This window comes from Mixophyes fleayi, chromosome 2 (assembly GCF_038048845.1).
Source record: "Mixophyes fleayi isolate aMixFle1 chromosome 2, aMixFle1.hap1, whole genome shotgun sequence".
NCBI classification, from domain to species: domain Eukaryota; kingdom Metazoa; phylum Chordata; class Amphibia; order Anura; family Limnodynastidae; genus Mixophyes; species Mixophyes fleayi.
In genome coordinates, this window is record NC_134403.1 from 51138437 (window position 1) to 51165156 (window position 26720).

Genomic DNA, 26720 nt, shown 5'->3' on the forward strand with positions numbered 1-26720 from the left:
TCAAACATAATCCACCAGGTTTCATGCATTGCACTAAAAATCACCTTCGTGATTAGACATGCTTATTCCAGTTACTGGAATTCCAATACATTCATGAATTAAATATGTAATCCAAGGAAACAAATATATATTTGCACGTATGAGAGCGTTCTTAAAACAATCTGTATTTTAGCTATTATAGAGTTAGCATTTTGAATTGTTGTGATTATACTGCAAGCAGCAGAATAGTCTTTAAGGTGTCTAAAGTGTAAGATTTGTTTGTATTGATCTACATAAGTATCTGAATGCACCTACTGAAACATGAGCCACCTGTTAGCTCTCTAGAGGCAGGACGCAGCCAGGAGTTACCACCTGCCCTGTAAACATACACAGAAGTCTTACAGTAATAGTGGGAGGAGAGGGGAGGCTGACAGTAGCCCTTACAGGGGCTTTGATAGACATAAATCAGCACACCCTCCCTACTGGCTGTGAGGGGTATGTTACAGCACCCCTGCTACTGCTTTGTGTCAGAGAGCCCTGCATACGGGGTATAAACACAAGTCTACTCTTAGTTTGCAATCGACTTATAAAACAATGTATCAGAAGATGAAGATGAGACCCAGATCTGCTCTGGGGAAACTAGAGACTTACAGTACACACAGGTAAGGGAAGACGTTTGCTGGAGGTTTGATCATGTTTTCGGGGAAGAAAGTTAGAGCAGTGATGGCTGTGTGCAGGCTGTTTACTGTTGTCAGGGCAATGAATGGAACGTTGAAGTATGTTAAAATATTCTGCCGTGTCTGTAATGTATTCACACAGATATAACAGGGATTTCAGATTAATATTATTACTATATGCACAATAAAAATGCAGCAAGTCAGTTTAAAAAAAATGAAAACTGGGCTGTTCAGCTATTGTGGTATCTGCATGCATTGAGGCTGGCATAGCATGCTGGGACTTGTAGTTCAATAACAACGGATGAGCCACAAGTTGCCTACTTTAGTTACAATACGTGTTACGTGTTATAATGTTTACTTTTTTCTGCTAAGCATAATCACTATATTGTTGTGTGCAGAAAGCTGACACGTTTTAGAGAATGCAGTAAGCTTAATTATTTGGCTTTATTTTATTTTGGACATACTGCAGCCATGGGGAATCTCCCACCTTTACTTACTAAACTTAAGTGATTGTTTATAAATTGAAAAGTATTGGGATCTCCTTCTTACAATAGAATTACATAACTGTGTATTATTATTGTTGTTATTGTTGTTATTATTATTATTGATATCATTATTGACATTGATTTATACAGCGCCTGCATATTCCAAAGCACATTTGGGAGGAAACACACTAATAAAACAAGACGTTTTAACAATCAGACAAATCGGGGCATATTTAAGAAAGCACGATAGTGCTCCTACCGGGAAATTAAGGTCCCTCCGTGTCCTCCGCATATTTATGAAAGGTGCATTGCAGCAGATAGGATATCTGCTGCTTTGCACTCCTCTTCGTTTTTGGGAGCAGTCACCATTCAACAGGTAATAATTGGGACAACTTAAGCAGTGGCGTGCACATGAAAAGTGGTGTGGTCACCCAATTTGTGTTGGGGAGATCCACATTCCCCAGGAGGGTGCATGGTGCTTCTAAAGCGTCACCACCAACCCCCTTCCCTCTCTTAAAAAAGCTTTGACTTGCCATGGCATATATATATACATATATATATATATATATATATATATATATATATATAGATAGATATATATTTTTCCTAAGGTTCAATTTGCTTCTTAATAATTTCGAATTCTTCAGAGGAGATGTTGTTGTGACAATACCGAAAGGCAAATTGCAATGTGGTCTCTTGAGATATATTATTAGGCATTAGCAAAAATAAACTCAGAAATCCCCAATGACAATCTCTGTTCGGTATGTCTTATATATTATTAAAGGAGAAGTATACACATTTTTTAAAATATAAGCTAGTATAAATACTGATGATTAGACATACATGCTTTCGCGAGATATATTGGGGTATATTTACTAAACTGCAGGTTTGAAAAAGTGAAGGTGTTCGCCTATAGCAACAAATCAGATTCTAGCTGCCATTTCGTAGCATATACTAAGTAAATGATAACTAGAATCTGATTGGTTGCTATAGGCAACATTTCCACTTTTTCAAACCCGCAGTTTAGTAAATCTAGCCCCCTTGTGTCATCCTGTTCTAAGCAAATAAATCTCTCTCTTTTCAGTCTTTTCAGTGAGATAAGACAAACTGCTGATGCAAACCAATCTGTACAACAGAGAGCGAAAACTGCTGTGGGGGCCTCCAGAATCCAAACTCTGTCCTCAGCGGATTGTATCGGAGAGTCTAAGGAGCAGAGCCAAAGTCCCCCAGAATGGCTGGAGAAGGAGATATTAAAGAGGCAGCAGAGACGATATTCTCTGGGACTTGTGGACAATGTACTAGAAAGTCTCCAGAATTATTCCGACCCAGCCAGGAGCCTCAGGAAAGAGAAGGTAAAGCAGCTGTAAACTCTGCTAACTTTTTGTTCTTGTTTTACAATTAGCAATTGTTAAATACATGCCTGAAGTCTTTGTGGTATGGATTCATCAAGGTGCTGGAAACAATCCTTAGAGATTCTCACGCAGTTGCTGCAGAATTGTTTGCTGCACATGCTGTGAATCACCAATTCCAACACATTCCAAAGGTGCTCTATTAGACTGCGATCTGGTGACTGTGGAGGCCTTTGGAGTACACGAACACATTGTCATGTTCGTGGAACCAGCTTGAGATGATGTGTGCTTTGTGACATGGTGCGTTATCCTGCTGGAAGTAGTCATTAGAATATAGGTAGACTGTGGCCGTGAAGGGATGCACATGGTCAGCAACAATACTCAGGTAGGCTGTGCCATTTAAATGATGTGCATTTGGTATTAAGAAATCATCTCACACCATTACAACACCACCACCAGCCTGTAATGTTGACACACTGTAGCCTCATTTTCCTGTTCTTAGCTGAATGGAACCCAGTGTGATCTTTGCTGCTGTAGCCCATCCACTTCAAGGTTCGAAGTACTGTGCATTCGAGATGGTGTTTGGGCTGAACAAGAACTGAACCTCTTATTATTATTATTACCATAGATTTGTAAGGCGCCACAGTACTCCGCAGCGCCATATAGTTGTATGTCCCTGTTTTTACATACATAAAACAGGGACATACAATGCAGACATAGGATATGAAGGGTATGAAGGACCCTGCTCATCAGAGAGCTTACATTCTAAGTGGAAGAGGGCACAGCTGAAACAAGAGGAGCAAATGTGGTTTAGAGTGGAGATTGGGACAAATGTGAGGGTGCATTAGTGTGAATAGTGTTATCGGGGGTAAGGTCACTTCTAAAAGATGGGTTTTCAAAGAGCGTCTAAAGAATTGAAGGCTGTGTGAAAGTCTGATTGGGCATGGCAGGGAATTCTATAAGTGAGGAGCAGCACGGGAGAAGTCTTGTAGGTGGGAGTGAGAGGTGGTTACCAGAGACAAGACATGGCGCAGGTCAGAGGTAGATCTAAAAGGGAGGGAGGGAGAGTATTTTGATATGAGATTTGACATGTATGCAGGGGTGTTGTTGAGCTCTTGACCATGTCTGTATACTTTTATGCATTGTGTTGCAACCAGATGACTGGCTGATTAGATATTTGCATTATGTAATTGTAGTTAGAAAAGACAGCACTAGGTAGCTATTTTCTACACCCCCTTATACCTATATATTAAAATTTCAAATAACTCTACCTTCAGCGTAGGGATGTAGTTCACTCCCCAAGTCACATATAATTTACAAAAGACCAAAAAAGAAAGAAAAGAAGTGTATATTGGGGCACTCCAGGGTGTAATAAAGTTTAAAATATTTCCACATTTTTATTGATATTCATTAAACATAAATAAATCCTCCTGGTTGTATTTAAGAAAGTAGCGAAATATTGGTTAAAAAACAAGTAACAAAGTTGTGTGTGTGTAATGTATATAGACAATGATTAAAATTGCAGTTTTACTCTGCACATATTCCACTGTCTTATAATTATTCTATAATAAACAGACCCAATAAGTTTCAATATAATTGACTCCACAGATTAAATCAGTAAAATTTCTCATATGGGGTAATAAAATGATTCCCCACCAAAACACTCATGGCTCTAAATGTAAATGCTGATAGCAATAAATAGTCCAAAAAGTGTCTAAAACGTCCCTAGAATGGCAGGATTATGCTTAGTTGTGGTTATATAAAAACACTAATGGTATATATAATCAGTAGCCAGTTAATTACTAGTCATAGACAACAGAAGAAATCCTATGATAGGGAAGTGATTTGCTAACTGCCTATAAAGAAATCTGAACTATGGTACTGTGCTCGGTCAGGCGAAAGATCCCCATCTAATAAATGTAGGCTATCCAAATACTCTCATAGGAAGGTGTATTGCTAACTACCTACTTGATAATATAAGTTTGGCCACTATTCTAGAGACAGAGGAGTCGGTTTGAGACAGATAGAAACAACGCTGACACGCATTTCGCTAGGGTTCTTTCTCAAGGCAAAACCTAGATATTTGCATTAACAAGCAGCTATAACTAATAAAGTGGGCACTGAATTGATATATTACTGTAGACCGATACACAGTGTATAAAAATGTATGCTACCTGTATCAGAGGGAGGTGCACTCCAAGTACACTGCTAGATATATTAAAAAATAAACAGATCAATAAGGTAATAACTTTATATAGTGTACACAGGTTACTATTTTCAGTGATTTTGAAAAATAAAATCTATGTGAATAAATGAAACATTTACAGAAAGGTATTATTGTTATTATTATTATTATTATTATTATTATTATTATTATTATTATCACTACATTTTGCTGATATTTTATAATATACTTTATAACTTATAAATACATATTTATATAAGAGAAATAAATTAAAATATAATATAGTAGGGGCTCACATATATGATGTGAGTGAGTTCTCTGTAAAGCGTGGCGGAAATAGTGGCGCTATATAAATAGCTAATGAGGATGATGATGATACATTACTAAATGATCCATTATTGTGTCCCTTATTAATGCGTAAATAATATACAGGAAAAATATAAACTACTACAATAAGGTGTGCTCATGAGCAATATGTGGATCTTAGCAAATAAGAATATAAGGGTGAATGGCAGTTTAGTGAAAACAGTGGGGAAGCTAGCATAATTGGCCTCATTCATTAAGGAACTTAGGCAAGAAATTGAGTAAGTTTTCTGGACAAAACCTTGTTGCAATGCAAGGGGTGTAAATTAGTTTAGTTTAACTCACTCAGCCACTGCACAAACTATCTGTAAAGGATCATATGTGTAATCTTGTCATTTAGCTATATGGTATGGTTACACTCTATTTGTTTGTGTAAGAATTTTATTACTTTGTTTGTAGTGTGTGTGATTAGTGGGGGTTAATTCATGAAAGTGGTGACATGGCTAATTGAACCTATTTAAACAGCAGTCTAAGGCTGTTTCAGTCTGTGAGGCTGTTAGCTAGTGAGGATTTATTAACAAATTTAGTTAGTATAGTAAGAGATATATAAGCTTAGCTTGAATTTTTAACTGGCTTCCTCTTGTCCTGGGGACTTACATAACCAGCTCAGTGCACATTGTATTATGCCCATACCTGCCTACTTTCCTGGAATACCCGTGAGGCTCCCGAATTTCGGGGAATCCTCACGGACTCCCGGAAGAGTAGGCAAAACTCCCGAAATTTGGCAAAATTAACGGGGTTGGCTTAACCGCATCATTATGCCCCGCCCCCTCCATTCAACATTCAATGCCGTGAATTTCGGCTTTTCTATAGTGGGGGCAAGGCTATGGTGACGCGAAATGTCACCACACCCTCTTCCTACCCCATGTCACATGATGACTTCTCCCCAGAAATCTTAAAGGTGGGCATGTATGATTATGCCTTATGTTATTCAATTGCCTTCCAATCATGCCTAATGTCACTGTCTAATTTAACTGTTTTTCTAAACACACCCATCTGGGTTTGAAAAACCAATCAGATTTTAGCTATCATTTATTTAGTGCATTTTACAAAATGAAAGCTAGAATCTGATTGGTTGCTATAGGCAACATCTCCACATTTCAAACCCGCGGAAAACAATCACCTTGATACATTTACCCCCGGTATCTCTACTGTCCTAACTGCTTCCTATTCCCGGGCTCATACTTTACATCTTTTTCTCCACTTTTCTCTCCTTCTACCTCTGCACTCTCTCGCTTTACTCACCTTTCCTTCTCTCACCATTTCCTCACTTCACTTGTAAGCCCTTACCATTCTTTATTTCTGTATTATTTTCAACTGTCTATTCCACACCTGCTCTGGCTTTATCATGATTTGCTCCTCTCTCTCACTTCTATCCTCTCCCTCTATCCCTCTGCTTCCCCTGCCCAACATTTCCATATTTTTCCTCCTTCTCATTCACCCCTCTCACTTTCCATGCCCCTCCCTATATCATTCCTGGTTTCTCTTCTGTGCCTCTGTATCCCTAATCTGACTCGCTGCCCCCTCCACAATCTTTCCCACTCTTCTCCTTTTCTCCACTCAAACCCTTTCCCTCTCGTCCCCTTCGCTGCTCTTCACACAGCATCAGTCTGTTCCTACCTACCACCTCCCTCATTTTGCTCCCATAAAATCTATTCCCTCACATAACTCCTTCATTCTACTTCTCCCATTTATAAACCCCCTTATCTGCCCCATCTCCAATCCTCCCCACTTCTTGCTCCCCTGCCCCTCGTCTCCTGTCTGCTGATGTAACGGAGTTAGCTGGATCTTAGTACTAATCTTGATTGACACTGGCTTACCAGAGGTGCGGAGTCTAACGAACTCCCCGGTGTTCACCAAGAACCGCTGCAAGGCAGGATGGGCTTAGCTGCTGGAAGCCCGCAGGTCACAGTCCTCTGGTCTGCCTCAAGATGTAGTATTAGCGGAGAGGGTGAGCAAGTAGGAAACGTAGACTGACAGCCGGGACTGGTACACAATCGGGCAAACGCAGTGCAGAATCAGCAGGCAGTCTGAGCGTGAGGGATTTCTAGCAGTACAAGACAGGAAACAGAAGCCACATCAGACAAGCTGGGTCAGGAGTACAAGATAACAATGGAGTAGAGTCAGCAAGCCAGGTCGGTGCACTAAAGGTAGGAGAATCGGAATGGTCACACAAGCAGAACTGGTACACAGGATTCAGGACCGTAACATAGTCACAGAGATCCATGAGGAATCAAGAGCCAGGAAGCATACAAGTTGCTCTGTCACTCACCGAGTGTCAGAGTGAAGATTCAATAGCCAGGTAAGTTTGAATCCGCCACCCAGAGTTGCGGTCAAGTGACTGCCTATACCTGGAAGCGCGGTTTCTGACATTGAGAACGGGCGGTGCTGAAGCGAGAAGAGGTAAGTCTGTGACAACTGACAAGTACCCTCTTATTTCTGCTTCTCGTCCAATTCCAACAGTCTCTCCCTGTCATACCCCTTGCTCCATCATATTCACTTTTGCAGTTGAGCAACCCCAACAGTCTCATCCACATCTCTCCTCTTCCCTCTCTTCCTCTATCATGTGGTCTCTGGAATGCCAGGTCAGTCTGTAACAAATTGACCTCTATCCATGATCTCTTTATCTCTAGATCCTTCAACCTGCTTGCCATCACTGAAACCTGGCTATGCCCTGAGAACACTACCTCTCCTGCTGCACTCTCTTTCGGGGGCTTGTCCTTCTCCCACACACCCAGACCTGGGGACTGGCAAGGTGGTGGCATCGGCATACTTCTCTCCTCCTGCTGCTCTTTTTGGGTTCTTCCTCCTGAAACCTCCCTCTCTTTTTCCTCGTTTGATGTACACTCTATCCACCTATTCCACTCAGTCCACCTCCGTGTTGCTGTTATCTACTATCCTCCTGGTCCTGTCTCTCAATTCCTTGATCACTTTGCCACCTGGCTCCCTCACTTTCTCTCCTCTGACCTTCCCTCTCTCATCTTGGGGGACTTTAATATCCCTATAGACAATCACTCAGACCCTGCTGCCTCCAAACTTTTCTCCCCTCCTCCTTCCTTTGTCTCTCTCAATGGACCTCATCTCCCTCCCACCACAGTGGCCACTACCTTGATCTGGTTTTTCACACCTCGGAACTGTCTCCGACCTCATTAATTCACCTTTTCCTCTTTTGGACAATCATCTCCTCTCTTTTAGCATCTCTCTGCCCCTCTTGCCGTCCCCATCCCCCAAGGTTACTCTAACCAGGCGTAATCCTCCCTGGGCTCACTCCTCTCCCCCATCACCACTCTTTCTGTCTCCTTTTACAATCACACTCTTACCACTGCACTTGACTCTGTCGCCTCGGCTGTCACCATCAAGCTTCATCAGTCCCCGCCTCAACCGTGGCACTCTAAACTTACCCGCTATCTTCAAAAATGCTCCCACAGTGCAGAATGGCTCTCCACTTTAAGTTCATGCTTACGCCTTACAATTCGGCCCTATCGCTCTCTAAACAATCCTTCTTTAAGGCTCTTATTTCTTCCCAATCCTCCAACCCCGTCGGCTTTTTGCTACCTTCAACTCCCTCCTCTCCCCTCCCCCTCTCCCACTTCCCCCACGCTATCTGCTATCGACTTTGCTACCCACTTCACCTCCAAGATTGAGTCAATACGTCATGACATCTCCCAGCAGTCCCTTCTTACCCCACCCTCTCCCCACTCCCTGCCCACTCTGTCCCCATTCCCACCCTCCTCTGCAGCTGCTATCTCCTTTCTCCCATCTCCACTTGCTAGCTCACCCTACTTCTCTTCCTTCACTCCGGTATCTGCAGGTGAAGTCCATACCCTTCTCTCTTCCTTACCCCCCTCCACTTGCCCACAGACCCAATCCCCTCCTACCTCGTCCGCTCCCTCTCTTGAGGCCTGCTCCCATCTTGCCCACCTCCTCAACATTTCCCTCTCCACTGGAATCTTCCCCTCCTCTTTCAAACATGCTCTTGTCTCCCCCATACTGAAGAAACCATCCATTGATCCCGCCTCTGTCTCTAATTACCGCCCTATTTTGCTTCTTCCTTTTGCCTCCAAACTCCTTTAACAGGTTGTCTACACCTCCTTTCTCTCTTCTCACTCACTTCTTGACCCACTCCAATCTGGTTTTCGCCCCTCCGCTCCACCGAAACTGCCCTCACTAAGGTCACTAATGACCTTCTCCTCGCTAAATCCAAAAGACACTACTCCCTTCTTATCCTTCTTGACCTCTCTGCTGCCTTCGATACCGTTGACCATGCACTCCTTTGCAAAATCTCAAATCTATAAGGCCTCTGTAATACCGTCCTCTCCTGGTTTTCCTCTTACCTCACCAACCTCTCCTTCTCAGTCTCTACACATGACTCTACACCCCCCCCTCTTCCCTTACCTGTTGGCATTCCCCAAGGTTCTGTTCTTGACCCCCTCTTTTCTCCCTCTATATCTCCTCCCTTGGTGTCCTCATCCGCTCCTTTGGCCTCCAGTATCACCTCTATGCTGATGATAGCCAAATTTATCTTTCATCCCCTGACCTCTCCCCTTTCCTTCTGTCTCGTGTCTCCTGCTGTCTCTCGGCAATCTCATCTTGGATGTCAAAGCGCTTCCTTAAACTCAATATTTCCAAAACTGAACTTATCATCTCTCCCCTTTCCAGGACTCTCCCACCTTCCCCCTCTCTATTTCTCTTAATAACAGTACCCTCGTTTCTGTCCCTCAAGTCCGATGCTTTGGGGTCATCCTTGATTCCTCCCTCTACTTCAAACCTCACATTCTGTCCCTCTCAAAATCCTGGTACTTCCACCTTCGGAATATATCCAAGATTTGCCCCTTTTCTAACCACGGAAGCCACAAAAACCATTGTTCACTCGCTTGTAATCTCTCTCCTTGACTACTCTAATCTCCTTCTCTCTGGCCTACCTGATTCTCACCTTGACCCTCTTAAGTCTATCCTCAATGCTGCTGCCCATCTCATTTTTCTCTCCTGCCGCTCTATCTCTGCTGTCTCCCTCCAACAGTCACTACATTGACTCCCCATGGCCTACAGAATTAAATTTAATCTCCTCACCCTCACCTTTAAAGCTATTAATAAATCCCCCCCTCCCTACATCTCCAATCTCATCTCTATGTACACTCCTAGCCACCCCCTCCACTCTGCCTGTGACCGCCGCCTCACTACTTCACTGATCACCTCTTCCCACTCCCGTCTGCAGGACTTTGCCCGGGCTGCTCCCCAGCTGTGGAACGATCTTCCACGTTTCATCAGGTTAGCATCTACTCTCAAAAGCTTCAAGCGTGCCCTTAAGACTCATTTGTTCATTCAAGTCTATCAGTCCTCCTTCTAACTCCCTTGTCCAGGCTCTCTCCCCCAGTTAGTACCACCCTATCTGTGGCTCCCTCTTGCCTTTAGTATGTAAGCTCTCAGGAACAGGACCCTCTTTCCTTGTGTGCTCCTTCTACTGTTCCATCACCCTCTGTACCTCTTGACCTGCTTTCCTAGCCCTGTTTTCTTAAGCTTCGGCCTATTTCTCGCTGATTTCTACCATCACTTTCACTCATTGTTCCAGAAATAATTTGATTTGCATTACCATGTTACCTGTGTGTGTGTGTATATATTTATATATTTTTGATCTTCATATTTTGTTATTTATGTATCATGTTGTGTCATGTGTTACTGTTTTCTGTATATGTCATGTACGGCGCTGCGGACACTTTGTAAATTAAAGATAATAATAATAATATTTTGCACATAAAAGAAATACTGGCTGTTTTTTTCATGTAGCACACAAATATCAACTTTAAATTTCAGTGTACAAATAAGCTATCAAGTATTTGTGTGCTACATGAAAAAACAGCAAGTATTCCTTTTATGTACAAAATAATAAACTAATTTACACCGCTTGCATTGCAACATGGTTTTGTCCAGAAAACTTAAATAAGAAAACGTATTCAATTTCTTGCCTAAGTTCCTTAATGAATCAGGCCCAATTACTCTGTATTCTTCAGCTGTAAATGTATAAGAATTTTAAATTCCAATTCACCACAGGTATTTCTTATTGAGCTTTATTATTATCTTTATGAAACTTAAAACTGGCTAATATTGCTATTCAAGCAGTGCTGCTGAGTAAATGATTAGTTCCAAAGAGGCAATTGTATTAGAAACAGCATAATATGAAAGTCCCTTGGACCCGCTGGCTACAATATCTAGAACTGCTAACCCTTACCCTAAGGTTGACGCCCAGTGCCGTTTTAAAGTTATAAATGTTAGTGTTGGGCCGTTAAGTGATGTCAATAAGACAGGTGACATTATCCTCCGTCTTACTGAATATGAAGCTTGCTGGATATACTGTGTGCTTGTGTTCTGGTAAGTCTGTGTTCCATACATGTCTGACTTCATAATTGTTTTGTAGGCATATTTATTGTAGTTGTTATTGCAGTGGTGAAAATGACTACCACCGCCTAGTATTTCATCTTAGCACTAGACCAGGCCTGGACAACCTGTGCCTCTCCAGGTGTTGTGAAACTACAAGCCCCAGCATGCTTTGCTAGCTGATAGCCAGCCAAAAGCTGTCAGGGTATGTTGGGACTTGTAGTTTCACAACACCTGGAGAGCCACAGGTTGTCCAGGCCTGGTCTAGACTATACTACATTCTCTTTAGGACATCAAGCTAAATTCTTGCAAAATGTGTATCTGTTTATAAAATCTGTTCAGTCATGACTCTTTCATTTGGGCTTGCTGAAATAAACTGGATACCTCTAAGCTGATTAATATTGTTTATAAGACAAAATAAAAATAAAATGTCAAATTACATGTAATAATCTAACCCAGGGGACAGAAAATAAATATGAAATTATATGTTTATGAAACAGCCTAAGTAAAGGCCGTAGATAGCAACTGTTTACTTTATAATATGTTCATAGACTATTAGATAGACTATTACACACACTTTAATATTGTTTGCCAGGGCTGTTCTACGATAGAAGAGCTGAAGTTTCAATTGTATAATAAAAATAGTGCTTTTTTTTTGGCTCATAATAAATTTCCATTCAGTAAATGTAGGGTTGTTCTGAAGGAGTTCCAAGAGAACTATCCAACCATCCAACGCCCACATGACACAGAAGTCTTTTGCCAAACGTTCATGCATCTGTCCATGTGTAATATTCTGCTCATTCACAGATATGTCAAATTCTGAACCAGATTTCCATATAAGGTGAGGAAGGAAGTTGACTGAATGGCCTATATGTATTGTCACACTAGAGGTTATTTCTGAAACACAAAATGACCTGTCCGCTAAGTAAATACAGCTTTGACCCACTTCACGTCTCAGATTTTCACTGTGTAGCAAGGAGGTCACATTTATGGAGGAGCAGTTCCTACAGGCAGGAGAGAGGAGTTAGGTGGAGGGAAGATGTTCTTAGTCATGCACCTAATGTCTAGGAACACCTTGGCCCTGCACCACCATTCCCGTGCACGGCCATTCCAGATATGGAAAAAGATTTAAATTCTGCCTTGGCTCAGAGCTGGGGGAGTGCTATAGTTTTAATAAGACCCTGAATCGACGTGCTGCAATTTGATGGAGAAACGTATCTCCAGGGCAATCCAAGTAATGCTGTTCACAATGTTTACATGTAAATTTTGCTACTTGGACGAAAAGAAGTAAGATGTTTGTTCACTTTTCCTAAATAATACATCATTTTGCTACTTAATACATAATAATATAATAACAATAAATAATACATCTGTGACATGTTGTTTTATTTTAATAAACAACCCTGAGCTACCCCTATTATACTCATATGCCTTCTTTGAAGTGTTCTAGCCATTTTCATCATCATCTATTTTATATAGCACAATTATATCCACAGTGCTGTACAGAGAACTCACTCACATCAGTCCCTGCCCCATTGGAGCTTACAGTCTAAATTCCCTAACATACATCATCATCATCATCACCATTTATTTATATAGCGCAACTAATTCCGCTGCGCTGTACAGAGAACTCACTCACATCAGTCCCTGCCACATTGGAGCTTACAGTCTAAATTCCCTAATATACACACATACACACACACACACACACACACACACACTAAGGTCAATTTGGTAGCAGCCAATTAACCTACCAGTATGTTTTTGGATTGTGGAAGGAAACCAAACCACCTGGGGGAAATCCACACAAACATGGGGAGAACATACAAATATCCACATTCCATTTGATGAACTTCAGAAAACGATACACATCATAACAATAAATATGGTTGTGTCTGATAATATACGTTTATTTCCACAGATTGAACGACAAGTGACCTTGGATCAGTTGAATAAGTTAAAGAAAGCCTTTGAGGTACAGTATGTGTTTTGGGCAATCAGTTATATTTGTTATATTAGGAAGTACCAAGTTAGGTCATATAGTGTACTCTGGGATATGCTGGTTTCTATAAATGTATACTCTACCCAAGAGCAAATAGAGAACAGTAGTATTTTCCTCATCCTATGATGTAGGTAAAAGAATTTATCTCCGTGACAGCTGGACTCTGTCCAACCAAACGTAAGACAACTGGCCACTTGGGGTAGACAACATCACAGCATATTGTCATCACTTTCACCTTCTGGAGAAGCAGTAATGACTATACATGGTATGACATTTAGGAACACAGAAGCCCATGTATCTTATTTAACCTATGGTAAATTACAGTGGTTTAAGATATATTGCAATTTGCCATAAGTTAATGATATACAAACAGTACTGCTATCATCGGTACCTACAATTTAATTTGTAACATATAACATAACTATGTGTTGATTGATTACTATTTTTTTATGGAATTGAAACAACTTTTGCAAGAAATAAGGTTTTCTAGGTTTTCACCTGTGATTCTATTGCCGAAGTGAATCTGGAAAAACTAAAACAGAAAGTTGAGTGCATCTATATTGACCAATTAAACTGTCTGCCTATTGTATTTATTAACAATTCATTCTCAGGACAGAATTGTGTATATCCATGCAAGTGTTTAGGATATATAATATATTATGTGTAATGTATTACATAAATGAAAAGAGAACTAGATTTTGTTTTTGTAAACATTAATGTTGATTATTTTTGAAGTTTACAAAACTAAAATAGTTGCACTGATGTCTATTTGTAATAGCCTTGTTTTCTTGGTTGATGTTGGTGATTTTTTTTCATATATAATCTGGATAATTTGTAATGGTATCCAGAGCCTGAAACCTAAAACATATCCGGTTTTATGGCAGCCTGCTGTCCTGAACTTTGCATATAGCCCAAAAAAAATTCTGTAATCTTGACATAAAAAAAACAGATTTTGGACCTTGAGCTGCTGAATAATATTTCTGCTTATATCTGTTGACTTCTAATGTTGGGGGGCGGGGTGTTACATGAAAGACGTAATGTAGAATTGACACTGGCATTAGCTTGGCTTAAGATTTTAATGGACAACATTGTACCCTTTTAATTTTTGATATATGCATAGCATGTGTATATTATACATACATATTACATGTAAATATATCCTGTGTTCCTAGTATAGTCTACATTGTACATAAATATATGGTTAGAATGTATAATACCACCTGCCAACTTTTTCCTTACCATCTTTTGGGCAGTATTTCTTTGATCCCTTCACCAAACATTCTAGTATCATTTTTTTTAACGGTTGAGTACTGTGGTGTCCAGTTCAGGTGAAAGATTGTAGAATGTAATCTCCCACGAGCAAGGTCCTCCTCCCTCCTGTTTCCTCCCTCCCCTTTCCTTCTGTGTCCGCTAGGTTTTACTGACCTCTTGTTTTCCTGTATCTCGCCACTGCTACATCCTCTGCTATATGTAAACCCGAGGATGCTACCTGCAGTCTGCTATTCATGTTTATCCTTACAATTTCACCTTTTGTAACACCACTCACATTAAGTTAACCTTGTTCTGTATTGCTTCTTATTTGTTTCTTATTTGTCACTTGTACTATGTAACGTTACTTTATGACTAGGTATGTAATATTACTTAATGTGTCTCTTCCTTTTTTGTACTTCTGCTCTGTACGGCACTGCGAAATTTTGCGGCGCTCTATAAACCTTAATAATGATAATAATAGAAACAACCATCTTGAAGATAATTCCATTAGAGCTGAGAAATCTGAATTCTATGGAACAAAACATTCTGTGTTAAAGACTTATGTGTGCCTTAAATTCTGTGGAGGAATAGAACTGTGAGCACTAATCGTAGAGGCCTTGCTGGAGATCAGTAGTTTGTCTGCAATAAGGCAACTTTAGGCATTGGTCTCAGGCAGCAAAATTATTTACAAAATTTTAAATTTTCTTCCGCTAAAGTCTATATTAGGGATATTTACCTTGTTGGAAGATAATATTTGCTTTTAAAGTGCACAAAACCTATATATAAATATTATGCATCAGGCAACAGTCTGTTTGAGCGTATCAGAGTATTTAAGTCATGTGTTCCCTTGTGTGAAAATGTGAAAATTATATTTCTATAGTTTTGGCTGTCATAACCAAGTCATGGCTTATGTTTCTAAAACAGAAAATAAATCACCAAAAATACCGGTAATCACTGGGTGGTTTGTAAAGAGGCTGCAAGTAAAGACATTTTGTTGAGCGTGTTTGCTCTGCTAAGATCATCATTATTCATTTATTTATATAGCGCCACTAATTCTGCAGCTCTGTACAGAGAACTCATTCACATCAGTCCCTGCCCCATTGGAGTTTACAATCTAAATCCCCTAACATACACACACAGATCGAGAGAGACTAAGGGCAATTTAATAGCAGACAATTAACCTACCAGTATGTTTTTGGAGTGTGGGAGGAAACCAGAGCACCCGGAGGAAACCCGCGCAAACACGGGGAGAACATACAAACTCCACACAGATAAGGCCATGGTCGGGAATCGAACTTATGACCCCAGTGCTGTGCGGCAGAAGTGCTAACCACTAAGCTTTAGTTATTAAGTGATTCATGTATTTCTGAATTGATTTGTTCTAGGATCTTGAAAAGAATGGCCATAAATCTCTGGACCTGGATGCATTTAAATGGGCAGTAAAGAAAAGCACAGGATTACGTGGAACTGTAAGTGAGTAGGGATTAAATACCTTTTAATTGAGTTTGTTTAACTGCTCTGAGAGTGAATTAAGTCACCACTGAATTGTTGTTTCATTGTCGCAAGACTTTTGCCAAGCAAAATAAACATGACTAGGTAAGACTGCTTCTATAGACTGGGCCACACTGGGGGTATATTTACTATTCTGTAGAACCACCAACTCCTGACGCTTTGAAGTCTTTTTTTAAAAGGGCACTTTTTAAATACCTTTAAAGCGACGGGAATGGGCGGTTCCATAGTAAATATACCCCTGAGTCTTAGTCTATAGATGAGCGGCTTTGAGTGCAATGAAATCATACCAGTATATCAGGGTATATATCAGATTTTTGGATTGCTGACCTCAGCCTCACACAAATACCGTTGTTGATGATTAGACACTTGGATTGGCTGCATATTGTCCATCCTCTCCTACTTATAGGAGACTAAAGTAGAAAATATATTTGTAAGGTATGAGCCCTATAAAAAAAAATATTTACATTCATATTTTTTTTTTAGCAAGCACTAAAATAGAACAAACATCATTCATAGACTGTCCAACCTTCGCTAAAAAAATAAAGTGAATACATGTAGGGATTAGTGGTTCCTATATTGACTAGTGTTAAAGCTGCAGGTTATGGTACACTGATCTCACCCGACGATCTTTGAGTGGATATCAAACCACTTGTATGTATTTATCTCAAAGGTAACATCAGACCGGAATGTTCAAGAAATGTTACTTCCTTTGTTACCTCCTTTGGAAGAGTTACGTTACAATGGAACACCATAATCAATAATGATTGCAGATGTTGCTTGTTTTCATATTTGCTGGCAACTATGAATAGACAGAACTGCATCCAGTATGCAGAATAGGAGGAATTGTATTCTGCCACTGTGCAATATATACTGTGGACCTTTTGACAGTTCCCCCACCATAGAGATTGTTTTCTTTTTTGACATACGCCAAAACGATTAAGAAACACTGCATTAGATTAATACTAATATGATAATTTCCTTTCCTTTTCCCTTTTCAGAGTGATGAACAGATAGAAAAGCTCTTTATGAAAATAGACTTCACAGCCACAGGAAAAATTCAGTGGGTTAGTATTGTTTGTGTGCTTACCTAACACTGACAGAATTAAGGAGTAATCTAAATCTTAAGGAACCAGTACTTATTCAGTGTAGAAGTGTTATTCATACTTAGACGAGTGCAGAAGCTGACAGTTAAGGGGCTTTATGTAGAATTGGACGTATGTCTGCTTTATTTGCATAAAATAGGAATTTCCTTACTGCACATGTGCTCTAAAAATGAGTACACATATGTCCGTATACAACTTACACATATGACTCCTTACAACTGGAGAGGCGGAGCTGGAGCGAGAGGGGCAGGCGACCGTAGGTGAGTACAGTGAGGGCGTATTCAAGTAAATGTAACTGAGGTAGACCTGGATGTATATGTATATAGGCATATCTGTTGCAGGTGCTGGAGGGCTGGTGCACGAAACGCACTGATGATCGGTAGCACTAGTTAGCCGATTCTAATTGGCTGCATTTTGATTCCTTCCGCAGCCAGTGCTTCATTCATTAGTATGGCTGCTATATTATATTATATCAAGTCTTATATTATATCACGGCTGTCTGTTCACATACTTCTTTGATATTTCCATGTGGAAGGAAAGAAGATTGTGATTTGACTCTTAGGGGAGTATTCAATTGTTAGCGAGAACCGCTAAAATCCCGCGCTCGAAAAATATTATCGTTATACGGTAATATTGCGCGTAAATATCGTTAATACGGTAATTTACTCGCTGGATTTCAGCTCGCAGCTCAGGGAGCTGCGAGCTGAAATCCGGCGAGGTATACCGTATTAATGGTAATATTTTTCGAGCGCGGGATTTTAGCAGTTCTGGCTAACAATTGAATACCCCCCTTAATGAGAAAACAACAGTTATGTGTATTTAACTGAATTTAATATGTTCTTGTGCTTTGTATTTGTGTCTGTATTTAATTATATTTTACATGGTAAATGTGATTTTCACATTTATTATTAACACAGTCCAGACACTTTTCTCTGATGTGTATATGACACTTCATTACATTATTATATTGTGTACAAATAGGACAATGCAATTTTACTTTCGCTACTAACACTGCAAAGCCACATCTGTCTGCTATCTCTAAGCTAGACCTACTCTATTGTGGTGCAAAAGTATACAGAGTTGTTAATCCTGACGTAAACCTGGCACATATACTAGTGCTGTACAGCTGGATGCTTCTTGAGATGCATCCGACTGAACTTAAGCATGTAAAGGTACGTGCGTCTTTTCCTGCAAATGCATCCAACGATACAAAGCAAAGTGTTTCAGTGTATGTGGAGCAGTGAGAGGCGAAGGTCAGTCTTGCATTAGCATTTAGTGTGGATATATGGGTGTCGGGAATGCCAGATAGAAGGAGGTTGCAGTAGTCAAGGCGGTTGATGATGAAAGAATAGATAAAAGTTTTGGTAGCATGTTGGGTAAGAAAAGGGCGTATTCTGGCAATATTTCTAAGGTGGAGTTGACAGGACTGGGAGAGAGTCTGGATGTGAGGAATAAAGCAGAGGTGGAGTCAAGTGTGACACCAAGGCTTGAAAGACTGCGGTGTTATTAACAGTGAGGGAGATTTGAGGGGAGGTGGTGACTCTGGGAGGAGGTAAGATGATAAATTCTGTTTTGTACATGTTGAGCGTTATGTAGTGTTGGGTCATCCATGTAGAGATAGCAGAAAGACAGTTTGTTACACAAGATAGTTAAACAGTAGAGTGAATCTGTTCCTTCAGCTTTTCACATCTTTGGTGGACTGGAAAGTTTATTTATTTAATTAAACTCTACTTAAAGATACAGTATTTGACTGGTTTTTGCTATGGTGAAACTACATGTTTCAGCATGCACTGGATGCCATTGACTAGAAGGACATACTGGTGCTTAGAAATCACCACAAAAAGGCTTTAAGTTAGTTTCTGCCATCAAATTCTATGTATCTACTTTTTATTCTATTTAAAGTTATCATTATAATGAGCTCCTTTACTGAGAGATGTGACAGAGAAATGAGAATTAGCTAAAAACCCCTATTGATTTTAATTGGCTTAAGGAAAGGTTTCTCAGAATGACATCTTTTAGATAGCTTAAAAGAACTTTTAACGATGCATATTAAGAGTTGAACTGTGCATTGTATAACAGAACAGATTGTACATATTTCATGAAACACATCGATCCTGACCTCGTTGCTCGCAGCGTCTGTAGTAATTTTTATTCAGTCCCCTCATCATACGGTAGAAAAGTAATAGAGATTAAACCATAAATCAAAGACAAAGTGAGATTCAACCATTTAATAATTTATTAAATTATCATTATCATGAAAAACAGTTGATTGTTTATATTATAATTAATACTTGGCTTTATAGATCTGTGTCCTGTAATCGAAGTTATAAAAAGGTTATAAAAAATGTGAAGTTATAATTTGGGTTATGTTTCATTAATTTGCTGTGCATGCATATTTATTATTTCTACAGAGCTTGGTGTTATCTCTTGCTTCACTTGGTCAATTATAGCGGTTATTCAAACCAGTCACAGAACAACCAGATTTTTTTTTTGACAAACTGTATGGTGAGCCAAACTGCACAGATCTAATCCTTCATAGCTTATTCTCACCTAAATGCTTTTTGGTGTTTTTCACATGACAAAATACTGCCTGAAACATGGAATCAAATAGGACAAATAAGTGTCAATGGTGCAGTATCCACCATTGTGTTCTAAATTGTTAACATGAAGAGAGCATGTAAGCAAGCAGAGGGCAGTACCTGTGCATTTGCAAGGTAACCAGGAAGACTGAAGCATAATATAGGCGAGTAAAACTAATTTATTGACATTAGGACATTGCCAATACTACCGCCATTGCAGGGGGTGCAGCTGATACAGGGCCCAAATGTGAGGGGAGTATGGCAATGCTGTGTAACTATATCTAGGCTCCCATTATGCTCTTCTGAGCATGCCAGGGGCCCGGAGCATGCACACTGAAGACCCAAATGTGATATATGGCCTCCTCACTATCCCTTATTCAACCAAGTAGTATTTTAGTAGAAAAATGTAAAAGGTGAAATGAATGAGGGGGTGATCCTTTTGTGCATCCCATAAAGAATCAAGCAGAATGTATTTACAGGCGCTTTCTAAAAGCAGTTTGCATCTATAAATGCTCTTAGTGGACAAACTGGTGCATTTGCACAATGTGAAATGTGCGGGGTCACCTGCATATTCTGTGGTTGGTAGATTACCTTTAGAGTAGTATTAGCTTGATCTCTATCTTGAAAATGTGAAGCCCCTTATTTTAGTTCTGCTGTCACTTTGTCACAGGTAATGACTATGTATCACTTACAATTATACATGTACAGTAAATATTTCCATGTCTTGAAAAAACAATGTTACGAGTTGATGAATCATATAAAGTCAGTAGTACGTGACTGTACCCTTGCCTGATGCAGGTACATAACTATATACAGCTATTTAAAGCACAGACCATATATTCTGATGACAGAATGAGATGAGACAAGAAATGGAGCACAGTGACAGATGACAATTTATTGTTATATTTGTAATAGAAACTATTACTGGTCCCATTCTACATCCATACTCCATACATGAAACATCTGAAGCAGGATAATTACTATTCCAGACGTTTTTTCATTAAAAATTTTTTACGTGTAATTTCTAAAGCTGACTAACTTTTTTACTGTACTTAGCCTCTAAAAGAAGGCAAATTATTGCATTTATATGCAGATAAATGATCTACCATGGATGTCTACTGTTTGAAAGGTTTCAAAGCTTTAAAATGTTTCAGATGAGAAAATTCTGCATGCTCTTAAGTGCTTCTTATATGACCAGAAAAACAGCATTTTCCATTCAAATCTTTGTGTCCTTGTGGGATCTTAAGAACACTGAGCTACTAGCTGAAAGATCTTAGTGTTCCAATACGCCCATGTGATACTATTTTTAAAGTAAGGCTCCTATGTGTCTCAGGGCAGGCCCTTTACTGTCAACCTGAAACCTTCAACACATAATGCTAATTTTCCCATAATCCAGACTGCTGACTCATATGCATGTTCTGCCGTATTATCCTTTATTTGGATCCCAAAAGTCACATGACTGTCCTGGCTTTTCATTTAGAATTAATTGTAGCTCTACCTTAAAGGGACACTAAAAAAAAAACATGTATTTTCATACTAGGAACTCCATTTCCATTTTCTTGTCTCTGCAGTAGGTGTCCAATCATTATACTGGAAATAACCTGGCAAAATAGCCCAGTAGATGTAGTTGAGTTTAAATGGATATGACTAGGACAGCTTTTCACATTAATAATTGTTTTTCCTGCTCTCAGTTTATGTATGTGCTTTATTTTAGGAACAGTTCTGCACTTACATGCAGCTGGACTACTCGGAGCTGGAAGACTCTTATATCAGACGCAGGAAAATCAGCTTCATCTTGCCGGCGACCATCCAGGAAATGGTTCACGGAGATAACATTGTGCGTGTTTTCCCCATGCAAGACAACACTTTAATAATGGTCAGAGAAGATGGCCATATCTTTTTTTGGTCTACACAGCTGAAGCTGAAGCGTGACAAGGCAATCTTCGTAAGTTCTAAGTTTTGCTCATACTAGTTCATATGTAATAACGTAGAAGGGCGGGTAGCCTAGAATTTGGTGCTACTATGTTTGTGAAGTGTTCACATGTTCTGTAATCTGTCATCATTATCATTTATTTATATATAGCGCCAACAATTCGTCTAGGGTTCTATAAACATTTTTAACATGCATTTCGTTCAAAGCTCTTTTGTCCTCATTAATCATCAACTTCGGTATGGGTGTTTGTCCTTGGTTTTAAAGTAGGTGGAGATAGAATAACCTGTAGCCAATCAGCTCATCAGTAGAGATGGGTGAATCGATTCATCCATTGGTGATTTAATTAACAAATCAGACTCAATTTGCCCAAAATTTGATGAATAACTAACACTCACTGGAGACTCAGGCCAACCACAGTGGTTGGTCTCAGCAAGCATAAGCAAATGTCACATGTCTGTATCTGTATAGCGGATATAGCGAATTCTCTTTCGCCAACCTGAATTAGCACTGGCAGTAACAGAGGCGCAGAGTGTAATGAATCCCCGGTTTTCACCAGGGACCCCCGTAAAGAGGTTTGGGCTTCGATGCTGGTGGGTTTGCAAGTCGCTGCCCTCTGTGCTCCCTCCAGGTGTGATGAGCTGGTATCAACAGCAAGCAGGGTCTGGTCAATGTAGCTGGAACTGGTACACAAACGAACTGCAGGGTGCCAAATCAGCAAACGGAAGACGTGTCAGAACAAGCCGGGTTTAGCAACTATCAGAAATACACAGTACCAAACTACAGGCAGAAGATAAGTCTGGTTCAGAATACACAGGAATCAGCCACAATTTGTGCAGGACCGCTGGAGTGAAGGTATGGGCCCTAATACTCTGGCACAGGCATGTGCACATAGCAGGTTTAAATAGCTGAGCTGAAGAGCAGGGCAGGTCACAGGTCAGAACACATGACCATAGGCTCAGAGCTGCTCTTAAAGGGCCATGCGCTCTCTGTTGTACAGAGTACAGAGTACAGAGTAGGATTGTGGCGCAGAGCGGTGGGAAGAATAGAGGGAGCGTGCCAGACAGTTGGTTTGAGAAGTAACAGCCGGACTCCGATGTGGGATAGTATCCTTTTATATGGAGCTTATAGACCCTCATTGCTTCTGGATTATACTGGGAGAAAATGTCTGTGGATGTTCTCTGTGACTCTGCCTTTTAGTAGTCCAGATTATTGTACACTTGTGTGTGCAGCACATTTGCTACATAGCTATATATACACCACAGGATAGTCTTCCTTATTTATGTTCAATTTTACTTTTTGTTTTGTTTTTTATGCACATTTTATACCCTAAAAACAACATTTTGACTATCGCAAAAAACAAATGTTTAATGCCTTTAGGCCTCTGATCCTAATTTGTATCAGGCCGGCAGTACCTCAATGCTACCAGAGGTGGTGCTGTTTTAGGTTAGGACCATATCCTAATTTGTATCTGGGCTACAGTACCTTTTTGCTGCTGTTTTGCCATTGGACATTTCCACTTCACCTGCAGGAGTTAACCTCCTTTGCTGATCATCACCTGCACCTATTCCACTGCCTTATATACCTGCCGCAAACATTGCTCTTTGCAGTTCATCAGTTGTTTGCTGCTTCTGGTCTCTGTCAGTCCTTCTGTGAATTGTGCCTGATGTTCTACTGACTTATCTGACTTTTGCCTGTTCCACCATTTTGCACCTTTGCTTATGACCCAGATCCTGGCTTTGTTTGACTTTGCTCCTGTCTGCTCCCCGGTAATGTTTGTGGATCCACCGGCTTCTGACCTTGGCTTGCCTGACTCTCCTTTTGCTTGATTCCCCTGTGGATCATTCAGTTCCTCCAGGCATCCAGTATCTACAGTTCACTATCTAACTTTGAAAACCAGAGTCTTCAACTTCTCAGTTTTTTCTAGCAACACAGAAATCTAATATCTGCAGTCCACTGTCTATCTTGGAAAACCAGAGCCTCCAGCTTCTCAGTCTTATCTGACAATCCAGACATCCAATAATTGCAGTAATCTGTCACACTTGGAAAACCAGAGTCTTCAACTTCACAGCTTAATCTGGCAATCCAGACATCCTTGTACCTGCTCCAGTGGCTAACTGGGTAATCCAGTCTCTTAGTACCTGCACTCCCTCTGTTATGCTCTGATACCAGCATTAAGTCCTATCAAATACACAAGCAATTCTTTTTTATCTTAACCACTGTATCTGTTTATATGCACTCACTGGTGCAAAACCAATTTATATTTCTGTACTTGATATTATCTATCTAAGTCTACAAATTACCACCATACATTGTGCTATCAACCACTGTATTGGGTGGATTTTTTGACTAGAGCAAAGAACAATATTTTCTGTACTTAGCACCAATACCTTCTAAATAAACATTTCATTCACTGTGATATCAACCGTTCTATTTGTTAAAACACTACAAGCTGAAAGGGCACATTCCTTGCAGCATTAGAGAGGGAGTCCATGCCTGTACACTGCCAAAACAAACTTACACAAACCCTTAAGTCATTCGTAGAGAAAGAGAAGAAAATATGTCAGAGAAACAAATGCTACGAGTGGAAAATGGGCACGTTCTATGCGGCATCTGAAGGGAGTCATTGCTTACATATTGCCAAGAAAGTCTTACATAAACTCCTCAGTCATTCATACAAGAAAAGGAAATACAGTGTGTTAGAGAAAACATCTGTCAGTGTGTTCACAACAACTTCATGTCAGTGTTAATAAACATAATGATGACATTCAGTAACTCATCACCAAAACCCCCTCCCAGGTAAAGAAAAAACAAAACTATGAGCAATCCCTAAAGATCAGTTTTGATGGGAATGATCCATTATTTGAAAATGAGGATGATGAGTCAGCCTATTCCATACTTGACAACTCTCCTGGAATGTCCGGGAGACTCACGCATTTTTGGTGAGTCTCACTGACTGAGAGTATGGCAATCTCCCGAATTCTGCCCACTCCCTAGTGAAGTGGGCAGAATTTGGTCCAAAATGCCGCAATTCTCCGTGAATCATGGCATTTGGCTCCCCCCCCCGGTGTAAAATGACGTCATTACTAGAGATGGTCACTGACCCACGTGTTTTGGTTTTGGATTCGGTTTTGGATCTGGATTACCGTCGTGTTTTGGTTTTGCAAAACCGCCATTGCGTGTTTTGGTTTTGGTTTTGGTTTTGTTTGGTTTGGTTTTGCTATTTTGTTGGAAAATCCATGTTTTTGTGCCTAAAATAACCCAATTTAGTGCTCCAACTGTTTTAGAGATAAGTAATCTAATTGTTGAGGTAATAAATCATCCAAAAAAACTGTTTAATTCTTCGTTGGTAGGCCTTCATTTATTCTACATACAAAACAGATTGTCTTCCTCTCCATCTATGCATATTGGCAATGCAGCCATCGTCTTTGGATGTATATTACACCCTACACTTATAGTTAAATATGTAAAGAAATGGAAAAAGACAGTTTGCTTTCTGTCTCTATAGGCCCCCCTCCACTTTTTTAAAAAAACAAAAAATTCAGCCATTATAGACTGTACAATATTAATTGACATGGAGAAAGCCAGTTTGGTTTCTGTCTCTCTAGGCTCCCCTCCACTTGTATAAAATACCAAAAAATCCAGCCGTTATAGACTGTACAATATTAATTGACATGGAGAAAGCCAGTTTGGTTTCTGTCTCTCTAGGCCCCCCTCCACTTGTATAAAATACCAAAAAATCCAGCCGTTATATACTGTACAATATAAATTGAAATGGACAAAGGCAGTTTGGTATCTGTCTGCATCAGATCCTCTCTCCACTAGGAGTAAAATAGAAAACTATTCAGCCGTTATATAATCTAGAATATAAATAGAAATTGAGAAAGGCAATTTGGTATCTGTCTGCATCATAATCATCAACATCATCATTAGCGCCCTTGTCGCCTACACAAATCTCCCCCTCATCCTCTTCTAATTCCAAAGTGGCATCCTCAATTTGGGTATCACCGGCTACACTCGGGCTATTAAGGCACACATCAGCAGAATGCTCACGATTAGACATCCCACTGTTGGATGGACTCTCCACAGGGATTGTTGTAATTTGTGAATCAGAGCAAATATTCTCCTGTAATGCCTCACTGTTATCTTGCAGCTCGGCTTTGACGCGTAACAGTAGTTGTGCACCAATTGTAGGCTGGGTAACTTTTTGGGATCTGACAATAATAGCCAAAGGTGAAGGCCTCATTCTCTCTTTGCCACTGCGTGTGTAGAATGGCATGCTTGCAATTTTTTTTTTATCGTCACTTAACTTTTGCTCAGTTACACTTCTTTTTCGCTTCAATACAGTAAAAAATTTTTGGGTTTTTGTTTTTTGCACTAATTTGGAAACACTCTGTTGTTTGACATCACCTTGGCCAGATGACGTACTGGGAACACTAACATCAGGACTGGTGACAGAACCTGGTTGCTCATTCTGATCATATGTGGACTGCTTTGAATCCATTCTGAGCGCAAACCACTGGGGAGTGCTAAAAATTATTTGGTAGATACTGCTGACAGATATGACTTTTGACAGTCAGAAATATTAATGCACAATTAGGGAGGACACCCCTAAAGCACTGAGGAGTGCTAAAAATTATTTAGTAGATACTGCTGACAGATATGACTTTTGACAGCCAGAAATATTAATGCACAATTAGGGAGGACACCCCAAAAGCACTGAGGAGTGCTAAAAATTATTTAGTAGATACTGCTGACAGATATGACTTTTGACAGCCAGAAATATTAATGCACAATTAGGGAGGACACCCCAAAAGCACTGAGGAGTGCTAAAAATTATTTAGTAGATACTGCTGACAGATATGACTTTTGACAGCCAGAAATATTAATGCACAATAAGGGAGGACACCCCAAAAGCACTGAGGAGTGCTAA

General features: G+C 40.0%; 1 protein-coding gene across 1 annotated transcript in view; it reads left to right on the forward strand.

Annotated features, from left to right (window-relative positions):
- The first annotated feature begins 537 nt into the window (after nt 1–537).
- LOC142139805 (cilia- and flagella-associated protein 337-like) overlaps nt 538–26720 on the forward strand; it is a 124668-nt gene continuing 98485 nt past the window's right edge. Inside the window, exons 1-6 of the mRNA XM_075197675.1 lie at nt 538–641; nt 2226–2493; nt 13332–13385; nt 16049–16132; nt 17174–17239; nt 21572–21802. Coding sequence (XP_075053776.1) covers nt 574–641; nt 2226–2493; nt 13332–13385; nt 16049–16132; nt 17174–17239; nt 21572–21802 — 771 coding nt within the window. The 5' untranslated portion in view covers nt 538–573. The remainder of the gene's footprint in view (nt 642–2225; nt 2494–13331; nt 13386–16048; nt 16133–17173; nt 17240–21571; nt 21803–26720) is intronic.